This window comes from Camelus dromedarius, chromosome 11 (genome assembly GCF_036321535.1).
Source record: "Camelus dromedarius isolate mCamDro1 chromosome 11, mCamDro1.pat, whole genome shotgun sequence".
In the NCBI taxonomy this organism is placed as follows: Eukaryota; Metazoa; Chordata; class Mammalia; order Artiodactyla; family Camelidae; genus Camelus; species Camelus dromedarius.
The window spans coordinates 52,485,945-52,503,568 of record NC_087446.1 but is presented as its reverse complement, the minus strand read 5'-3'; the positions used below and the strand labels follow the sequence as shown (position 1 = coordinate 52,503,568).

The 17,624-nt window shown below is 36.5% G+C and overlaps 2 protein-coding genes across 5 annotated transcripts in view; one reads left to right on the top strand and one right to left on the bottom strand.

Annotated features, from left to right (window-relative positions):
* Positions 1–1,863, bottom strand: part of PFKM (phosphofructokinase, muscle) — a 41,518-nt gene extending 39,655 nt beyond the window's left edge. The window contains exon 1 of the mRNA XM_064490920.1: positions 1,765–1,863. The gene's annotated coding sequence lies outside the window, so the exon portion shown is untranslated. The remainder of the gene's footprint in view (positions 1–1,764) is intronic.
* The window catches only part of SENP1 (SUMO specific peptidase 1), a 46,473-nt gene continuing 29,859 nt past the window's right edge, over positions 1,011–17,624 (top strand). Inside the window, exons 1-7 of one of the 4 annotated variants that reach the window (XM_031462680.2) lie at positions 1,011–1,157; positions 5,104–5,151; positions 6,581–6,711; positions 7,796–7,880; positions 8,725–8,766; positions 13,013–13,172; positions 16,918–17,089. In XM_031462680.2, the coding sequence (XP_031318540.1) occupies positions 5,148–5,151; positions 6,581–6,711; positions 7,796–7,880; positions 8,725–8,766; positions 13,013–13,172; positions 16,918–17,089 (594 nt within the window). In that variant the 5' untranslated portion in view covers positions 1,011–1,157; positions 5,104–5,147. Of the gene's footprint in view, positions 1,158–1,179; positions 1,783–5,103; positions 5,152–6,580; positions 6,712–7,795; positions 7,881–8,724; positions 8,767–13,012; positions 13,173–16,917; positions 17,090–17,624 lie in introns of those variants that run through there. The other 3 variants (XM_031462677.2, XM_031462679.2, XM_031462678.2) reach the window with 3 other exon arrangements.

Sequence of the window (17,624 nt, the reverse complement as noted above, 5' to 3'; positions counted from 1 at the left end):
CTACTTTTATACATTTGACAGGGCAAGATATCCTGAACTCAGCAAGCATCTCCTTCTCTAGCAGCTGAGAGTAGCTAAAAGGCTGGGGGCCTGCAGAGGCTTCCCTTCTTCAAGTCTGAGCTCAGACTGTGGCTGTCATCTGCGTCTACAGTGCTTACTTAGAATTTCTCTACGACTTCTAGACAGGGCCTGGGTCACGGTACCCATCACGTTGAGTAGCTTGATAAAAAGTCTGAAGGAACACACATTTCTCCTCATTATTTTCTCTTAAAAATTATGGCACAGATTAAAGATTAATCAGTTCAGTACCAGGAACAACACGACGGCCATTTAGATGTCCAGAGGGCAGAATCCTGGGTTGGACCCTGGACAGCTTTCCTCACACATCCTGGAGAAGTGTTTCAAATTCCTCCAAAGTTCTGAAAGTTTCTACATATTTCCAGTCTAACCTAAGCCAACCCCAACATGCTGTTTTTCCCACTTTGCCCCAATGACCAGTGAAGCATGCTGTGGTGCAAAGAGTATTAGGCTGCAAGTTAAGAAACCTGTTTCCTAGTCCCAGATCTGCCATGTACTTTGTAACTCTCGGAAATGACTCCACTTCTCAGACCTATATACTAAATTATCTCCAAAAACCTCTACAAGCACTAACGTTCTGTGATCCTCAATAAAACATGATATAGCCTGAGCTAGATTTAGCTCTCAGGTCTCCGTCAAGGTAGCCAAAGATTCCGGCAGATCCAAGACCACAGCGAAAAGCTTCCATGGAAACGAGAGCGTGGGCAAAAATCGCCGAGCGGAACCAGAAGGCGGCGCGTAATGCGGCCGAGGGAACACAAAAAAGCGAAGGACGATAGGGCACACTAACAGTATTCCAAGAACGAGAACAAGAAAAAGCTCAAACTGAAAGGGGAACAGAGAAATTATGACTACAGCCTTAGATGCTCCCTTAGCTTCTCAGGCCTTGCCACACTGCGCAGGCGTTCCACGGCTCCTCAACTCTGCTCTTTGACCTCCGGCCCCACCCCCCTCCTCTGCCGCCGCCACCGAGCAGCTCTTCCGGTGTTGTGGAGGCGGTTCCGGTTCGCGGCGGTTCCCGGGTTTTGCGTTCCGCGCCCGGCCGGAAACCCCTTCGCATAGCAGCCGGTTCCGGTTCGGTGAGTGGCGGCGGGAAGCTGGGGGAGGGGTGAGGATGGAGGGAGCCTGGGCCGGGAAGCAGCGCGGGCCCGGGCCCCGAAGCCTGGGCTGGGCTGGGCGGAAGCGGGGACGACTGTGGGGACGGCGCTTTTTCCTCTGCCCCGCCCCCTGGGACCCCCTCCCCTCCCCCCTGCTGTCCGCCGGCCGCGATCTGGCGGGTGGCCGTTAGTTAGGTTTCCCGAGGCCGTTCCTACAGGCCTCTTTTTCCCGGGTCGGGGAGAGGCCGTCTCCTTGCGGTTACGGCCGGCTCCATCTCAGCACCGAGCCCTACTTGTGGGGAAAGGGCCGGTTGGGATTTCGGGGCTTTCCCGCCAGAGCGGGGGCTTCTCTCAAGGGAAAGCTGTTTTCACCGGAAAGCTCAGCTTTTCTGTTAATACCTGCTTCACCTCCCGCCTTCCTTGAGACCTGAATGATATTTCTCGACTACTTCTGCGTCTCACGTAAACATTTCTCCAACTCTTTGACTCTGTGGTATCTCCCTGAGATGTGATATCGCTAGTGCCACCACCAGAAAGAAACGTCTGGACCAGGTTATGAAAATCCCCTTAACTGCCACCGCTTGCTTACCTGGCTCATCGCCTCCTGGTAATTCTCTTGAACCGTCTCTTTCTTGGTGTACCCTAACGTGATCTCTCTGGACATATGCCCAGTTTCTCTTGAGCTTGGTGATTTCTGTTTATCGGTGCCTCTGCAGTATTTCCACTATCTTGTTGGCAATAACTTGCTACTTTATCACTTTCAAGTCAGCCTTGTTAAAGTCATTTCACTTCATGTTTGGTACACTTATTATATTTGGGGTGGTGGTGATTCTTGTAAAATTTGTATAAAGCCTTTTATAGGCTGCCAATTATTTGACTTAGAGTCCTTGTTCCAGTTGCATGTTCTGAATGGAGTAGATCGCATCATCTCCTAAATCTTTATTCTTTATAAAGATAATTTGTTTTAAGGACTTGTGTTGAAAGATAGACTACACTGAATTAGAAATTACAGTTAGAGTGAAACCTTAAGCATCTCTTTAAACATGATCCCTTAACCTTTTTCCAATTTAGAGATTCCCTTTTTTTCCTCTAGTTCCATTTTGGAAGCCTCTTGTTTTTATCTTGAGAAACCTCATTCATTTCTACCTAATTTGTATCACTCATCTGATGACTTAAATGTGGAGGGAGCAAATGGATTAAAAAACAGGTTCTTCTACCTCAGGCTAAGGTGATGTAGCTCTTGACTGCTGCTTTGAAAGTCTTTCCTTTTGTTTACCTGACTCCTACATCTCCTACCAATTGCACCAGCTTTATTGTCTTGCTGTAAGTATCTATTAATGATTCTGGTTTCCTCCAGTGGATAGGGAGATTCTCAGCAGCAGGGACCCTTTCTTTTTCATCTTTGTATCTCCTAACCTGTATATTATTGGTGCACAGTAAATGTTTGTGTATGAAACAAGGTGATTCTTTAGTGTTTAAGGTGTTAGACTGTAATTGGAAAGATTCCATGTAAAAATATGTAAAAAAGTGCATAATGATATAGTACAAACTGTTTCATATACATAAGTTTCCAGAGTTCAGAGTAGGATGATTCACATGATCACTTCTACACCCTTCTCATACGATAGATTGTTCTAACTACATCTTGGTTTCTCATAAAGCTAATTGTAAAATGCCTTTCCTCAATATATACTTTCTAATAACTTCACCATAGCACTAAACACTCACTTTTCTGATCACCTCTTTGTATATCTGTAAACTTATAAATGGTTTACCATACTTATTACATTGTGTTACCATCAGGACTTTGCTTTTTTTTTTTTTCTTTAAGATTTCTTATCTTGTGTTCAGCTACTAACCTGACTTCACCTGAACACCTGAGACTACTTACATTCTTTCAGTAAATTAAATGACCAGTGTGAGCTAGGAAATGAGTTACTAGAATACTCTTCTTAAAGGGAAAAAATTCTTATGCTTGCAAGAATTTGGTGGCATCAGAGGTTCCAGGTCCAGCATTTCATATTGAATCTTGGGGTATAAAATAGCCTTTCTCCCACTGTAAATGCAAAGTTGCAAAATGAAAGTGACATGAGCACACTGAAGAAGCTGGATGTATTTGTATTAAAATGTAGATGTGGGGTTTTACTTATTAAAATTATAAAACAGTGTGGATTCCCCAGAATTAGCTAGGGATTACTTTTATCTTGCCAGAGTGTATGTGTGAATCCTTGAAGAAGGGTATGTTAAAGGATATGAATTTTGTGATGTTTGTTGAAAGAGCATTTGCTTGGAAGTGAAGGTGCCTGGATTTTTTTGTCTTCCCTTTGCCCTATCTGTATGATTTCAGGCAAGTCACTTAACATCTCTGGACATAATCTCTAACATTCTTTGATTTCTTGCTTGCTTCCCTCTTCGTATCTACTTCAGCAATGCAAAGAAAGTTAACATGGGATTGTTCTGCTGGGCACCAGACTTTTAAATTGGCATTCTTAATACAACAAAAAAGGCTAGTGATGAATCCTGGCCCATGGACCCCCCCAGAGCTGGGGGAAGCTAGAGGACAGAGGGAGAAGGGAGGCAAAGTGTTCTAGGGACCTTGGAAGTGCTGAAATGATTGGACAATAGAAAATGATCAAATATTTTAAAACTAAGCCTGAAAAAAAAAAAAAAACCAAACTTCCCCACCCAAGCCAAACAGGTGTGCTTTGAAACTTTAAATATGATAAATGTTAAAATTGTGGCTTTGTTTAAAAAAAAAAAGAAAAGACTAGTTATGACAATTATGAAATGGCCTGAAAGAGTGAAATGTGAAAAAGCCGCTGCTAATTTATTGGTTGATAGGATTTTTTTTCCCTTAATGTGGGACCCAGGGAATTTAGCTTTATTAAAAAAGAAAGAAGGGCAAAGAATAACCTGGAGGATTACCAGATAGAAGCCTTTTATTAAGTTGTGTGTTTGAAGCCTAAATCTAAGGCTTAAATTCTTTGGGAATCCTCCCTGGCAAGACTAGTAATCGGGTGATTACTCTGCTTAGTCTGTACCTATGCCAAGAAAAGCTCAAGCTGCCTTCCTTTGTGTATGCACTTTATTATTGGGACCTTGAAGAATTACCTATGATCATCATCCAGTCTCCTCAGAAGATTGAAGTCCTGATAGTACTATGTAATTGATGAAGTGCTCAATCTCTAAAAATATGGCGATAAGATTATGAATATATATATATATATATAGCATCCCTAGTCTCCTCCTCTTGGAAATCTGCCAAGAAGTCTGTTCCAACGGTGCATTTATTAACCTAGTTCCACCAGTTAGGCTTTTAACTTCCTTTTTCTGGGCAAATTAGATACATCAGAAGAGAAAGTAATTTAATCTAGACAAAGGGGCTTTGATTTGGAACAGTTTGATTAATGATTGGGGAGAAAGAACTTAGTACAACTTTGAAGTAGTCCTTGATTGTCCTCAGAAATAAGTAGCTTTATGTTTGGCTGCTGTATAAGATGTATGAAAGAGAAGTCTTTATAGAACTACCACAGATCTGTCACTTGTTTATAAATGCTTTGGCGTGAAGAAATAGAGCAATGGATTGGGAAGAATTTCTAGGTTGTAATTTCAGTGTGGTCACTAACTTATGATCATATGCAAATTAATCTCCAAAGGGTTGGCTCTCTTAACCTGCTTCTTGCTGTAATATTCTGTGATTCTGTGAGTAGTGTGTAATTGCTATTTAGTGTAGCACAGATTGCAGAAATGTTTCGAACTACCTCAGGCTAGTTTTAGATTCCATTCTCTTCCTATCAACTTGACTTGCCATCTTATATTTTTCTCTACTAAGAATACAAGTGTCACATCTGAGTGGCTCCCTGTTCTATAATTATATGAAAGAGATGTTTCAGAAAGTAACACTTCTGTTTTCCGTCTTCTTTTATAGGACTTTGTATCTTTGCTAAAGTCAGTGATGTGAAAAGACCTGACATGGGTAAGACTTAGTATGAAATAGTCATTCAATCCTTTTAGTTACTCTGATTAGTTAATCTGGAGTGAAAGAATAGGTTTTCCTAACATTTTCAATATTTGCATCTTTGTGCTTAATAATTTTAAGGGAGATCTCATCCTAATTTTGTAATACAGTATACATAATACTTTATTAACAATTTTCTTTTGTTTGGGATATTGTGTATAGCATCATTTTAAAGCATTTTATTCATTTTATTGAAAAAGCCAGTAGCAAACATCACTATGTGCCAGGCGCTGCTTTAAGTACTTAAAATACTTTATTTCATTTAATTTTTTAAAACCACCTTACAAGGGTTCCTAATAGGACTTAGTAGGTACTGTTATTATCTCATTATATCAACAAAGAAACTGGCACACAGAACTTAAGAAACTTGCCTGGGTTCACACATTTATAACTGGCAGAGCCAGGATTTAAACTCAGGCAGCCTGGTTCCAGGGTCCTTGTTCTCTCCTACTATGTTATACTGCCTTCTGTATGACGACTAATTTGATTAAGGGCATTTAAAAATTTCATTTAGCTAGTGGCACTGAGAATTAATTGTGACTGGAATATTTTCCATTCATAGAACTTTATATCTGTAAAGGGGATCAATATAAGGTGAAGACTAGTAACCAATTTAGGAACAGGTTGAAAAATCTGTACACATAGATCTTGTAACATCCTATATGCTCCTTCGAAAACCACATTAGTCTTCTGTCTACTGTTTTTTCCTTTTACTTAGTCTCCCTTCTTTGTCCTGGTCATTGTTTCCTTTTTCTCTCATTGCTGATAATCAGTGTAAGTCTTTGAGTTCCCTTACTCTTATTTGTTCCTATTCAGGCTCTTTTATAGTAACAAAGGTCACACAATGGTTGTGAAGTAAGGTTCTACCACGATATTATAGTAATTGAGTTGATATCCTCTTAAGAGACATTGAATAAATTATGCTTTTTGCAGAAAAAAATTTCAGGTGGATTAATTTTTAAAGCACCTTTTGAGTTGAAACGGAGGAAATAAACCAGGGTTAAGAGTGTTTTGAATGGTGAAATTTTTTCCCTTTTTTTTTTTGTATTTGAAATTTTTTCAGCAGTTAAAAAACAGTCAAATTTTTCTTTGGGGAAAGTTTCCTTACTTTTAAAACTTTGAATTAAACTCTTTTTATTTGTACAGGTTTTGAACTATTTAGTAGATAATCTCAGTCAATTTCAAATTAACCAATTTCTGCACATGTTGACTCTTTTTTTGACAATGACATTTTGAAATTACTTGCCAATAGTTAGTTATGGAGGAGAGCTTTCATTTGACTGTAGAGCTGTTTGAGAATCATTTTTATTAGGTGAAAAGGTTGGTTCATAAGAAAGTAGTTATTGAAGAATTACATGATTTGAACTAATCCAGACCCTTTCCCCAGATGATATTGCTGATAGGATGAGGATGGATGCTGGAGAAGTAACTTTGGTGAACCACAACTCCATATTCAAAACCCATCTCCTGTCACAAACAGGTTTTCAAGAGGACCAGCTTTCACTTTCTGACCATCAGGTTAGTAATAATTTTCTTTCCTTAATTAATGAATTATTTTGTCTTACATTTTCACCTGATGTAGTTTAAGTGCCACACTCAAAAGCACAAACATATGTAAACTTTTTAGAATCAGTAATTCTAGTATTTGAAATTCTGTTTGATACATTAAAGTTAAGAATCAGGCTGTTAATGAATTCTTTGAGAACAGTACTTTTTAGAAGACTATTATTCTTCTGAATATTACAATTACTGGTGCACAGATCAGTGCTCTTTTAAACTGATGTCTTAAAATTCTGAGCATTAAACAAGGTGTGGGAGGAGTGTGAAAATATACAGCAGCTCTGAGATTTCTCTGTTCTATGAAGCTTAGTTTGTCAAGGACTGGCAGCAACAGCATCACCTGGGAGCCTGTTAGAAAAGCAGAATCTCAGGCTTTACCCCATACCTACTGAATCAGAATCTATACTTTAAAAAATCTCCAGCTGATCTATATGCACATTAAGGTTTGAGGAATACTGTTAAGAAAACAGTCTTTCTCAGTAGGAAGGCCATGACTAATTTGGATGAGACCATTCTTTGCTGTGTGAATCTATCCCAAATAGCAGAATATTTAGCATCCTTGGACTCTGAGGACTAAATACCAGTATCATCTGCCTCCCATAGTCATTTTGATAACTGATTTTGTATCCACTGGGTTGTGGTACCACACCTGATTAAGAACTATCTCTGGAAAGTTATCAGAAGAATCAAAAAACCAGGTTGATTTTGTCAGCCTGTTTGATGTATGATAAAGCTGGCTTTCAGAGCAGGGTATGTATCTAAATGCATATTACCTTCTAATGAGCATTCTTTGAATGAAGTTGTATAACATAATTTTGCCCATTTCCCTCCTTGAAGCCTTAATCATTCATCAGGTTGTTGATATGTTTTCCTTTCTTATTAGTATGTAGTTTACTTTATTTATAATGTATAAATATAATTAATTATATGAGTTTGAAATATGTCATAATCTTGTATAATCGAATATATTTTCCTAGTATAAATTTTTATTTCATTTTATTGTCAAAAATATGATTTAAGAAATATCTTTTGTTTTGTTTAGATTTTACCTTCCAGGCAAGGGAATTTGGACCGATCTTATACTTGTTCTACAAGAAGTCCAGCTTATAATCCAAATTATTATTCAGGTATGACACATTACTTGGAGTCAGGGCATTTCTACCTTTCAGAGTTCTTCCTAGCAAATTGCTTGTGTTTACGATCTCTAAAAGTGAAAACATGTCAGAAGCAAAATGGTATTTTCTCCACTAAACCATTATTTTAATAAGCTGTGTGTGTGTGTCACTGCTATGGTACTTTACTGATCTAGTCTCAACCAAATATTTTTTAATGAAAAAGATTTTTTTGGAATCCATTCTCCTACTTGTTTATTATGCCTTTGTAATAAAGCAGTACAGCTCTTTTTTTTTTTTTTTTTTAAGAAATGTGTATGTGATATGAAGGATATTTGTTTTGTATTGATTTAAAGCACGGAGCTAGCCTATTTATATTCTGAGTGAAACCATAAATCCTGAAGATTTATTTCTACCCAAGCTGTCCCTCCACTAGGGCAGGAAATGTTTACATGTTTCTGTCTAGCACCTGCCACAGCCATGCTTGCGTATTCAAGGGCTTACCTTTTCAACTTGTGATCCATGACAGAAGTCAGCATTCTCTAGGCTATTCCTAGCCCCTGGCCTGCCTGACTTTTTATCTGCCCCCTTCCTAAGATCTGGATATCCAATGATCTGCCTCTGTCTTGAGGAAACTAAGTTTGTTGTTGGTTAGCCTCCTGGCAGTGTGACCCAGGAAGATTATAGGGGTCTTCCCATGTCTTTTCACTCCTCATGCCTTAATCTTCTCACCTGACCACAAGTATGGGAATATTAGCAATACTATTAAACCTGCCTCAGTGGGGTATTTATAAGGATAAGTTGAGATAATAAATATGAAATGCAAATAATAATTATTGTTGTTATTTGGCTTCCTCAGGATTCTATGTCAGCAAGATGAGATCTCCTCCCCTAAAAAGACGTTAGTATGATGCTCTTTTAGATTTATATTATATTTAAATGTCATTTAGTGGGTGGTACTTTACCCGGGGCACTGGATTTCCTCTCCTGGGGCGGGAAGTGGTCTCCACATAGTATGTGCATAATTTGTATAGAAAAATCAGTTAATTTTTTTAGAAAGTAACTCTGCCATCATTATTGTTGAAAAGGCCTTTCTGATGAGCAGAGAGCTGGAAATTTGGTTTGATAGCTCATTGTTAATTCTAGAGGAAGGACAGTTGAGTGGATAATGAAATCAGATCATTAATATTTTCATTTGAACTTAGGCTGTGTTTGCTTATAATTTTGTATGCTGATCTACCATTGGACAGAATATTTGGTTTTAGTTTAAAATAATTGCTTAATAATGAACAATCATATATAGAAAATTATACTCAAATTGTACTCAAAATCTCCTCGTTAGCTCACTTCTTACTTAACTCTGTGGTCTTTTCGGTCTTTTATCTAAGTATGTATCCATGAACACATTGTATGATTCAGAATATATGATCTTTTTTTAGCCCAGTTTTTTTTTACTTTCTGTTTATATGTTATTCTTCATATTTACCTTTTCCTGTTGATTTTTAATAATCTATGAAATTGATACGCACATTCACAATCCTTTATGTGCAATTCCAAAATCCAGGAGGCTCTGAAAACCAAAAATTTTTTTTGTAATTTATTTGGCATCAAAACCTGACCTGAGCTGGTTTTACTTAGCAAAACCTACATGAACTGACATGAAACTACTTCTGTTCTGTCTTTTATTTATCTCTGTAAATACAGTTATATATTTCACTTAGCTATATCAATATATTTGATTATAGGATGCTGCTTCAGATTGTACTTGGAAGCACTACATGGTGTATACCAGTTTATCTTTATAAAATTCCAAAAATTTTTAATGTAGAAACATAGCTTGATCCAGAGGGCTGTGATTTAGGATATAAGCCCATGCCTTCATTTGCTTCATTTTCTCTATGATTTATGTCCTTTTCACCCCTGCCATTTTCAGCTATTATAAATAACATGACTTAAAAACATTTGTATATATACCTTTTCTCTTTTAAATTTCAGTAGATCCTGGATATTCACAAAGGATATATCTGAGATCATCTCATATCCCTATATTCTTAGCTCTGGTGCTATTTGACCAGATTCCTGGCCTTCTACTCAGTTACATGATTCTTGAGGATTATATTTTTTTTTATGTCCTCATACCATAAGTTGATTGCCATAACAAAATATTACATCAAAATGTTTATCTCTCACTTGAAAACCATTTTTTTTAGGAAAAGAAAAGAATTACTTCATAACAGTTACCTTTATACATGATGATGCCCAGAGAATACTAACAATGAATAATAAAACCATATTGAAATGAGGGTGCTGAACTATTAGATTCATTCTCTAAATTACAGCCTGAAGCAGAGGATTCAGATTTGTGCCTCTGTCAAATTTAATGTAGTCCCTGACAAAACAAACTTATGGCATGTCACAGACCTCCAAGGTTGCTTCCTAACAATCAGAATTTTAAATCTGTGAATGCCAAGGGTCTCTATACTTACTTCTTATAATAAAGACTTTAATTCAAATCTGCTTTTTACTGTGTACTTTTTTTAACTTTGTTCCTTTGCCATACCCATTCCAATTCTTCCAGGTCCTGCAGAATTTTGTCTCTCTCCTATTCTGTCCCAATAATTTCCACTTTGATTTCTGTGGTCAGTCACCTTGAGCCTTACCTCTTGATTGGGCTAGACATAGGTCCCCAGTTTATCTGCCTTAGTCTTCTCATTCTGACTGCATTGGTATTTGTTTCCTGTCTCACCTTGCTGTCCCCTCCTCCACTAAGATGAAAACAAACACAAGAAAGTCCCAAACTTTAGAATCTAAAGGATCTGAAGCATCCCATTTACTGCTTTACTGGATCTGTCTATTTCAAGCTTTTAAAATATTTGCTTCTTGATCCACTCAAGATTAGACTATTGAAACACTGTTTTTTTTTTTTTTTAATGTAGAAAGCAAAGAAAATGCTACACTTTTACTTTAGTAATTTAGTGCTAGTCAGACTTCAAGACCTTTTGATTTTATTAAGAGCACAATTAAAAAAAAATGTTTGAAACCTTAAAGAAAAATAGTTTAAGATGAAAAATGATTTTGCTCATGCTTAGAATCATATCAATGTCTTATCTTTGAAAAATATTAATTAGGTTGCCAAACTGGCATTTAGTAGGTAAGAGGAATGAAAGTATCCTATATTTATAATAACTAAATAAATCTGAACATTAATAGAAGCTGATGGTTACTTTCATAGTAGGTGATTGTCTGACACACTTTTTTTTTTTTTAATATAAAGTTTCATTATGTCCATAAAAGTGTTGCCTGTCCTGGGGGAAAATTTGTAGAGAAAAGTAGAAGAATACCCATCATTCTATCATTGGAACACAACCAAAATTAAATTTTTGGTGTATTTCCCTGTAGTTTTGTGTGTGTGTATATACACATAAAAAGTAATCTTATTTGTGGCATTTGCAACCTGACTTCTTAGTGATGACAGACTACTAGGTTAAACCATCACCAAACAAGAATGTCTGCAGCCCCCTGTTGGTCCCTCTCTAGCTTTGCTCGATCACATGAGCAATAGAGGACTATTCAGTGATTTCATTGAGTGGGGATGGAACCACTTTTTTCTGGTTAAGCAGATTGCCTGATCTTGTGCTTTTCCCTTGAATTTTAAAGCTAAAGCCTCTGTCAGATGCCAGTGCGGAGGCTACTCTGGCTTATCCTTGGTCTCAAATTTCATACCTGTCAGCGTAATCTGCGTTTTTCGTACACTTATTCCTCAAGTAGACGTCTCTAGTTAGATCATTCCCTAATCAAATTTTAGCAAAAGACTGTGAGAGACAAAGATTCTACTGTTACTCCTTTGCGTTAACAGATTAACAATTTTCTGGTCCTTTAATGAAATTCAGTTTCATTAGTCTCATGTCTCCATTCTTATAGTAATAGTAATAGATGTTAAGCATAGGTATTGATTACAAAGGAAAAAGGTTGTAATTCATTATGAAAGTAAGTTTAATAAAACTATTACATTAAGTTCATCCACTGGTGCATCAACTAGTACTAATACCACTCCGACTACTGCTTTTTTCCTATCTCATTTACCCTAAGTTCTCATACTCCTGATCAACTTAAAAAAAACCCATAATATGAAACATATTTTTGTCAGCTGCCTTACTTTCTGGATAGAGTAGCAAAAACTACATTAAATATTTTAAATAATATAAATACATAATGTGTAAAGTTCTCTAGTAAAATGCTTTGAAAGGGGATCTTCAAAATGATGTTGGTATTAGACAAAAATTCAGAAGTAGAGAATTATATTCTCATTTTTCCTCTGGTGCTTCTCAGAGTTCCATAGCCTAACATCTGAAGTTATTTTTAAGGCATTGTTTTAAATTGTCCAATCCTGCTGATAGGGAAAAGAGAGTATAGAAATTATTCTACTCCAAGCCGAAACCTTAGAAGATGTTTATCATCCCAGTTTTTAAGCCACGAATCAGAAAATTCAAATAATCGTTAACCCTCACTTAGTCTGATCGCAGTAGCAAGCATCAGAGTACTGATACGTCTGACAATTACGACATTATGTGACTGAAAGGTTATTATACTAGAACCAGATGCAAATGATGGGTCATTCCTGCCATAAGCCGGCCAGAATAAGCAGCAATTAGGTTATCTCTGCTCTTAGACAGAGCCCCTGAGTCGTGAACATGGTAATTAAAAACAAGAAAGTGACACCAGCTGCTTATTAAGCAATAACTGTTGTTCATTTGAATTACAATTCTCCTTGGCCCTCCACCTGCTTTCTTACTGGTCTGGCCTACCTTCTTTCAGGCCCAGGCCTGGGAGTGCTTGCAAGATATAGTTGGGGTAAAATGTTGACTTTTGGTGGACACCACGGAGTCACATTGATGCAGATAAGGCACATGGCTGTGGCAGGATTCAGCTCCTTCATCAATTTTCAGGTTAGTATGGCTGAATCAATTATAGTTTGTAGAAGTTCCCTTACTGCAGACTTTACTGGCAGTTGAGACTGGGATCGTTCTTCCATGAGAGACATGGTGATATGCCACATTACTTTGGAATACATTGTTGGACATGGTTGCAGTCATACGGAGAACCATTATAGGTATTTGTTTAATTTATTCAAACTTTTATTCTTTTAGACAACCCTTCTTCAGACAGTTTTCTTGGCTCAGGAGACCTAAGAACCTTTGGCCAGAGTGCAAATGGCCAGTGGAGAAATTCCACTCCAGCATCAGGTTCAACTTTACAAAAATCAAGAAACAGCCGAAGTCTTTACCTCGAAACCCGAAAGACCTCAAGGTACGTGTTCTGGCTGCTTAGTTCACAAGCCCTTCCTCCAATATAAGAGAAATGCCTATGAGATAGTTTTTACATTGGCATTTTAAAATAGTAACACCGTTTCGAACTTTAACATAGAACTAAGGACAAATTCATTTTGAACTTTCAACTTTGAATTTATTTGGTGTGAATTTTGGTGGCAACCAAATCTTATCATTAGAGGGAGAGAATTTTGAGGGGAATCTTTGTGGATATGAGTATATTGGGCCCCTTCATGATCAGTAAGGCTATTATAAACCTTAAAGTGAAAGTTGATCAGTTTCTGCAATTTCAGTAGCAAAGAAACCAGCACGTTTTATAGGCTCTCACATAAGCAGAGACCTGACTTAAACCAAAGCAGCCTTATACCTCATGGTCTTAGTCAACTACTTCTGTTAGAAAATAGAGTCACAAAGAACTTTATCCTTTTAGCCCAGCTTATAAATCCTGCCTATTTCCTCACCAAAATTATGCTGCTTATTAAAAGCAGATAAAGTTTGGCTTAGAAACTTTTCCCTCAAGAACTTGATTAGTAAAATATTTCTTTTTAATGTGGTACTTATGACCTCTTAAATATTACTCAGGTGATAGATTTTAGGTATGTGGGATCATTTAATTTCCTACTTAGTCAAAGCTAAGCTTCCTGGTGTTGGTGGAAACCAACAAGCTAGTTTTTATTTTATTTTATGATTATCAGCACATGGACTCTGGAAACACGTGTGAGTAGCCCCCAGGGATTGTCTTCCCCACTTTTTAATATTTTTTAAAATTATGTAAGAATTCATTAATATAGTCATGTTGTAAAAATTCAGACATTGCCAATAAAGCCAAAGATCCTTTGACTATAACCCACAATCTTATTCCCATCCCTTTGGTGTGTTTACTTCCAAATCTTTTCCTATGCTTGTTTCCTTTCCCTCTCTCTTACTCATGTATAGCATGATATATATGCTGTGTAATACTATAAAATGTATAATATTGTTTTATCTTCATTAAAGATATTCTGTATGCATCATTTGACAAGTTGCTTTTTTTACTCAGTAATGCCATACTGTTACTTTTTAAAATAACATTATTACAGAAACAGTACACATGCTTTGTACAAAATTAGAAAATGCAGATGAGCACAAATAAAAAATGAAAACATTATATTCCCACCTGTCAGAGATCATCTCTGTAATTCTTAGTACGTATAGATATTTTTCTGTTTACACATATTTTTTTCCAAAAATTAGTTCATACTGTATGTATTCTTGTAATCTGCTTTTTCAGTCAATCATCTTCTCTTTTTTGTTCAGTAAATTTTATCTTCTACATTAACTAAATTTACTAAAATTTTCATAGTTGACTTAGAAGTGTCTGCTACAGCTTGTTTGTCTGAACCAGTATCTAGTCTAGGATTGCATCTGGTAGTAGTCATCCCTAAGTCTCTTAGAGTCTAGAACAGCCCCCCTTTTTTATGACATGACTTTTTTCTGCATAGCGTTCTACCTTTTGGACCTAACAGATTGCTTCCTCATGGTATCATTTTGTCCTCTACCCTCTATATTTTTTATAAACTAGATTTTTTACTTGACTAAAAGCTGGTGCTGTGTTACATCACATTAGAAAACCTAAAATATCTGGTTCTTATCATTAGTGATGCAGGATTGACCTCTTGATTAGGATGATAATAGTCTGGTCCTTAATTGTACAGTTAAGTTTCTTCCCTGTGACTAGAATGTAATCTAAATGATGTTACTTTGTCATTATGTGAACCACCAGTTTCACATCAGCTTAAGAATTACTAGTATCAATTGATAATCCTTACCTGATAATTTTTAATTGAGATATAATTGACCTAAAACGTTTTATTAATTTCAGGTTTGTAGCATAATGATGCAATATTTGTATATATTGTAAAATGATCACTATAATAAGTTTAGTTAACATCTACCACCATACATAGTTACAAAAAATTTTTTTTCTTGCGATGAGAACTTTTAAGATCTACTCTCTTACCAGCTTTCAAATATGAAATACAGTATTATTAACTATGGTCACCATGCTGTGTATTACGTTCTGATGACTTATTCTATTACTGGAAGTTTGTACCTTTTGACCCCCTTTGACTTGATAATAATTTTATTAGAGTTAACGAAATAGTATTTTGCTAATTTTATCATTTGTTTCACTTATTAATTGGCACTCTACTGTAAAGGAGACTTTATCCTTATTAGTTGGGGCTATTTGGTTACCCTGAAATATATTTCCTACTGGGAAAGCAGGATATGTGAATAGATCTTTCTTTTTCATTGCCAATTTTCAAAGTAAGTTTTTTAAAAATAGGCACTTCATGTACTTCAGATGAATTTGTTTTTTTCTTAGTGTCATTATGGATTCAGTGTGTCTCAATCTCCTACAATCATTATTATTTTAATGCTTACATTCTCACAACTTTGGCCAGTGGGAGCTCCTTCAGGCTTACATCTGTGTCTGACTCAACCTTATTAATTGTTGGTAACACCCTTGCATTCTGGCATTGCAAGATGCCCTCATACTGTGTCTTTAGAAAAAGAACTTTTGCATTAAACACACATGCGCACACACCCTAGGAAGCATAAATATAAAAGACAAAAGACACTGAGGAGCTTATTATATCTTTACCAAATAAATTATATTGCTCTTGCCGTCTTTTCCTAGCTGCATCTACCTATTCTAAGAAAAGAAGCCTGTTTCTGAAATTCTGAGTTCTTGCTCCTTTCCCCACTCTAACACACACAGAAATCATTAGAGTTTGAAGAGTTAGAGTATAGAGTATATGTACTTTTTAATTTTCTTTAGACCTAGTCTGATTTCATTTGGCTTCAGACCACATGTACTGATTTAAAGAGTTGATTTTATCAAATTCAGCTTAGTCAGCTATGTATCTTTATTCTTCATCCTCAGCTGAAAGAAAGAAAATTAATTCTGGACACAAGTGCCTATGCCAATGATAAATGAAAAAGAGCATGTAGAGAAAAAAATCTTTGAATTACTAACCTAGCCTTAGAGATAAAACTGGGCTTTGAATTCACAAAGATATTTTCTTGCCGATTTTCCCCATTATGTGAGGTACAGTGGTATAAAGAAACCAAACTAAATTCTCCTTCAGAAGAGGTAAATAGTGAGGCCAGAAGGAGCATTCACAGACAGTGATGCAGCCTAATAAAAAGCCTTGTGGTTGTTTTCAGTGAAGGATGGGAGCCCTCTGTTGGTCTTTCAGGTAACTCTAACATTCAGTTGAAAAGGTAATTGAGAGGCTTCAGCTTTATCCATCTTTGCATATTTAATCTTAAAATAATTCCCTCCAAAAGGCTGGGGGAGGGAGCTGTAGGGTATGAATAGAAAGTGTGTGCATATTAGCATATCTAGAACCCAGGTTTTCTGAAGAGGTCTAATCTGATATGCTTTCTGTCACACCTCATAGGTCTGTTGTTCCTGACAAAAGGAACTTACAGATTACAAAGCTAAGAAATACAATTTTAGGTGTTAAATAATTATATAGTTTGGTAGTTTAAGACCTCCTAAGTGGCAGAACCCGATGCAGCAACTCAGTATCATTTCTTGTGTATTTCTCTCATAGGGTACATCTAGCGTTCTGCCTGTTAATTTTTTGTTTTTGTTATTTCTTGAACGTGAAAATAATCACTAGATTAGATTTTCTTACTTAATGTTCTTGTTTTTTCTTACAAATTCTTTTTTTTAGTGGATTATCAAACACTTTTATGGGAAAGTCAAACCATCACTGCCATGTATCTGCATATGAAAAATCTTTTCCTATTAAACCTGTTCCAAGTCCATCTTGGAGTGGTTCATGTCGTCGAAATCTTTTGAGCCCCAAGAAAACTCAGAGGCGACATGTTAGCACAGCAGAAGAGGTAAGGAAAACCTGCAGTAAAAGCTACTAAAAGTTAGCCTCTTTCCCTGCATTCAGCCATTTGTTCCCTCTGACTTAGTTGTTTATTAACCATTCCATTTACTTAATCCTTTCTGCATCTTTTCTTTCTTAGTTACTCTTTTTGAGTACTGTTGACTGCTCTGAAGAAATTAAGGGGATATTTTAGCAGGACTTCAGAATTTTTCTTACCATCTTCTATTCCTGTTGGACAGCAGACTTAATCTTCAGTATTGTCTGAATGATTTCTCATACATCAAACTATCTCTCTTCTCTTTTGGAACCTTCCTAAAACTGATTTCATGTAGCAAAACTGTTAACCTTGCTAAATTTGATAAAATACTTGTCCTTACTTCTTACTAGGACAGTTTTTCTTCAATATAAAAGAAAAATCAAGAGCCAGCTAAATAATTTACATCCTTTCATTGTAAGACCTTTGAGATCATAGATTTTCTCCAAAAGAAAGATAGTATGTTGCCGCTGTGTTGTTATATTCATTCAGTAAATGTAAAGGGAAA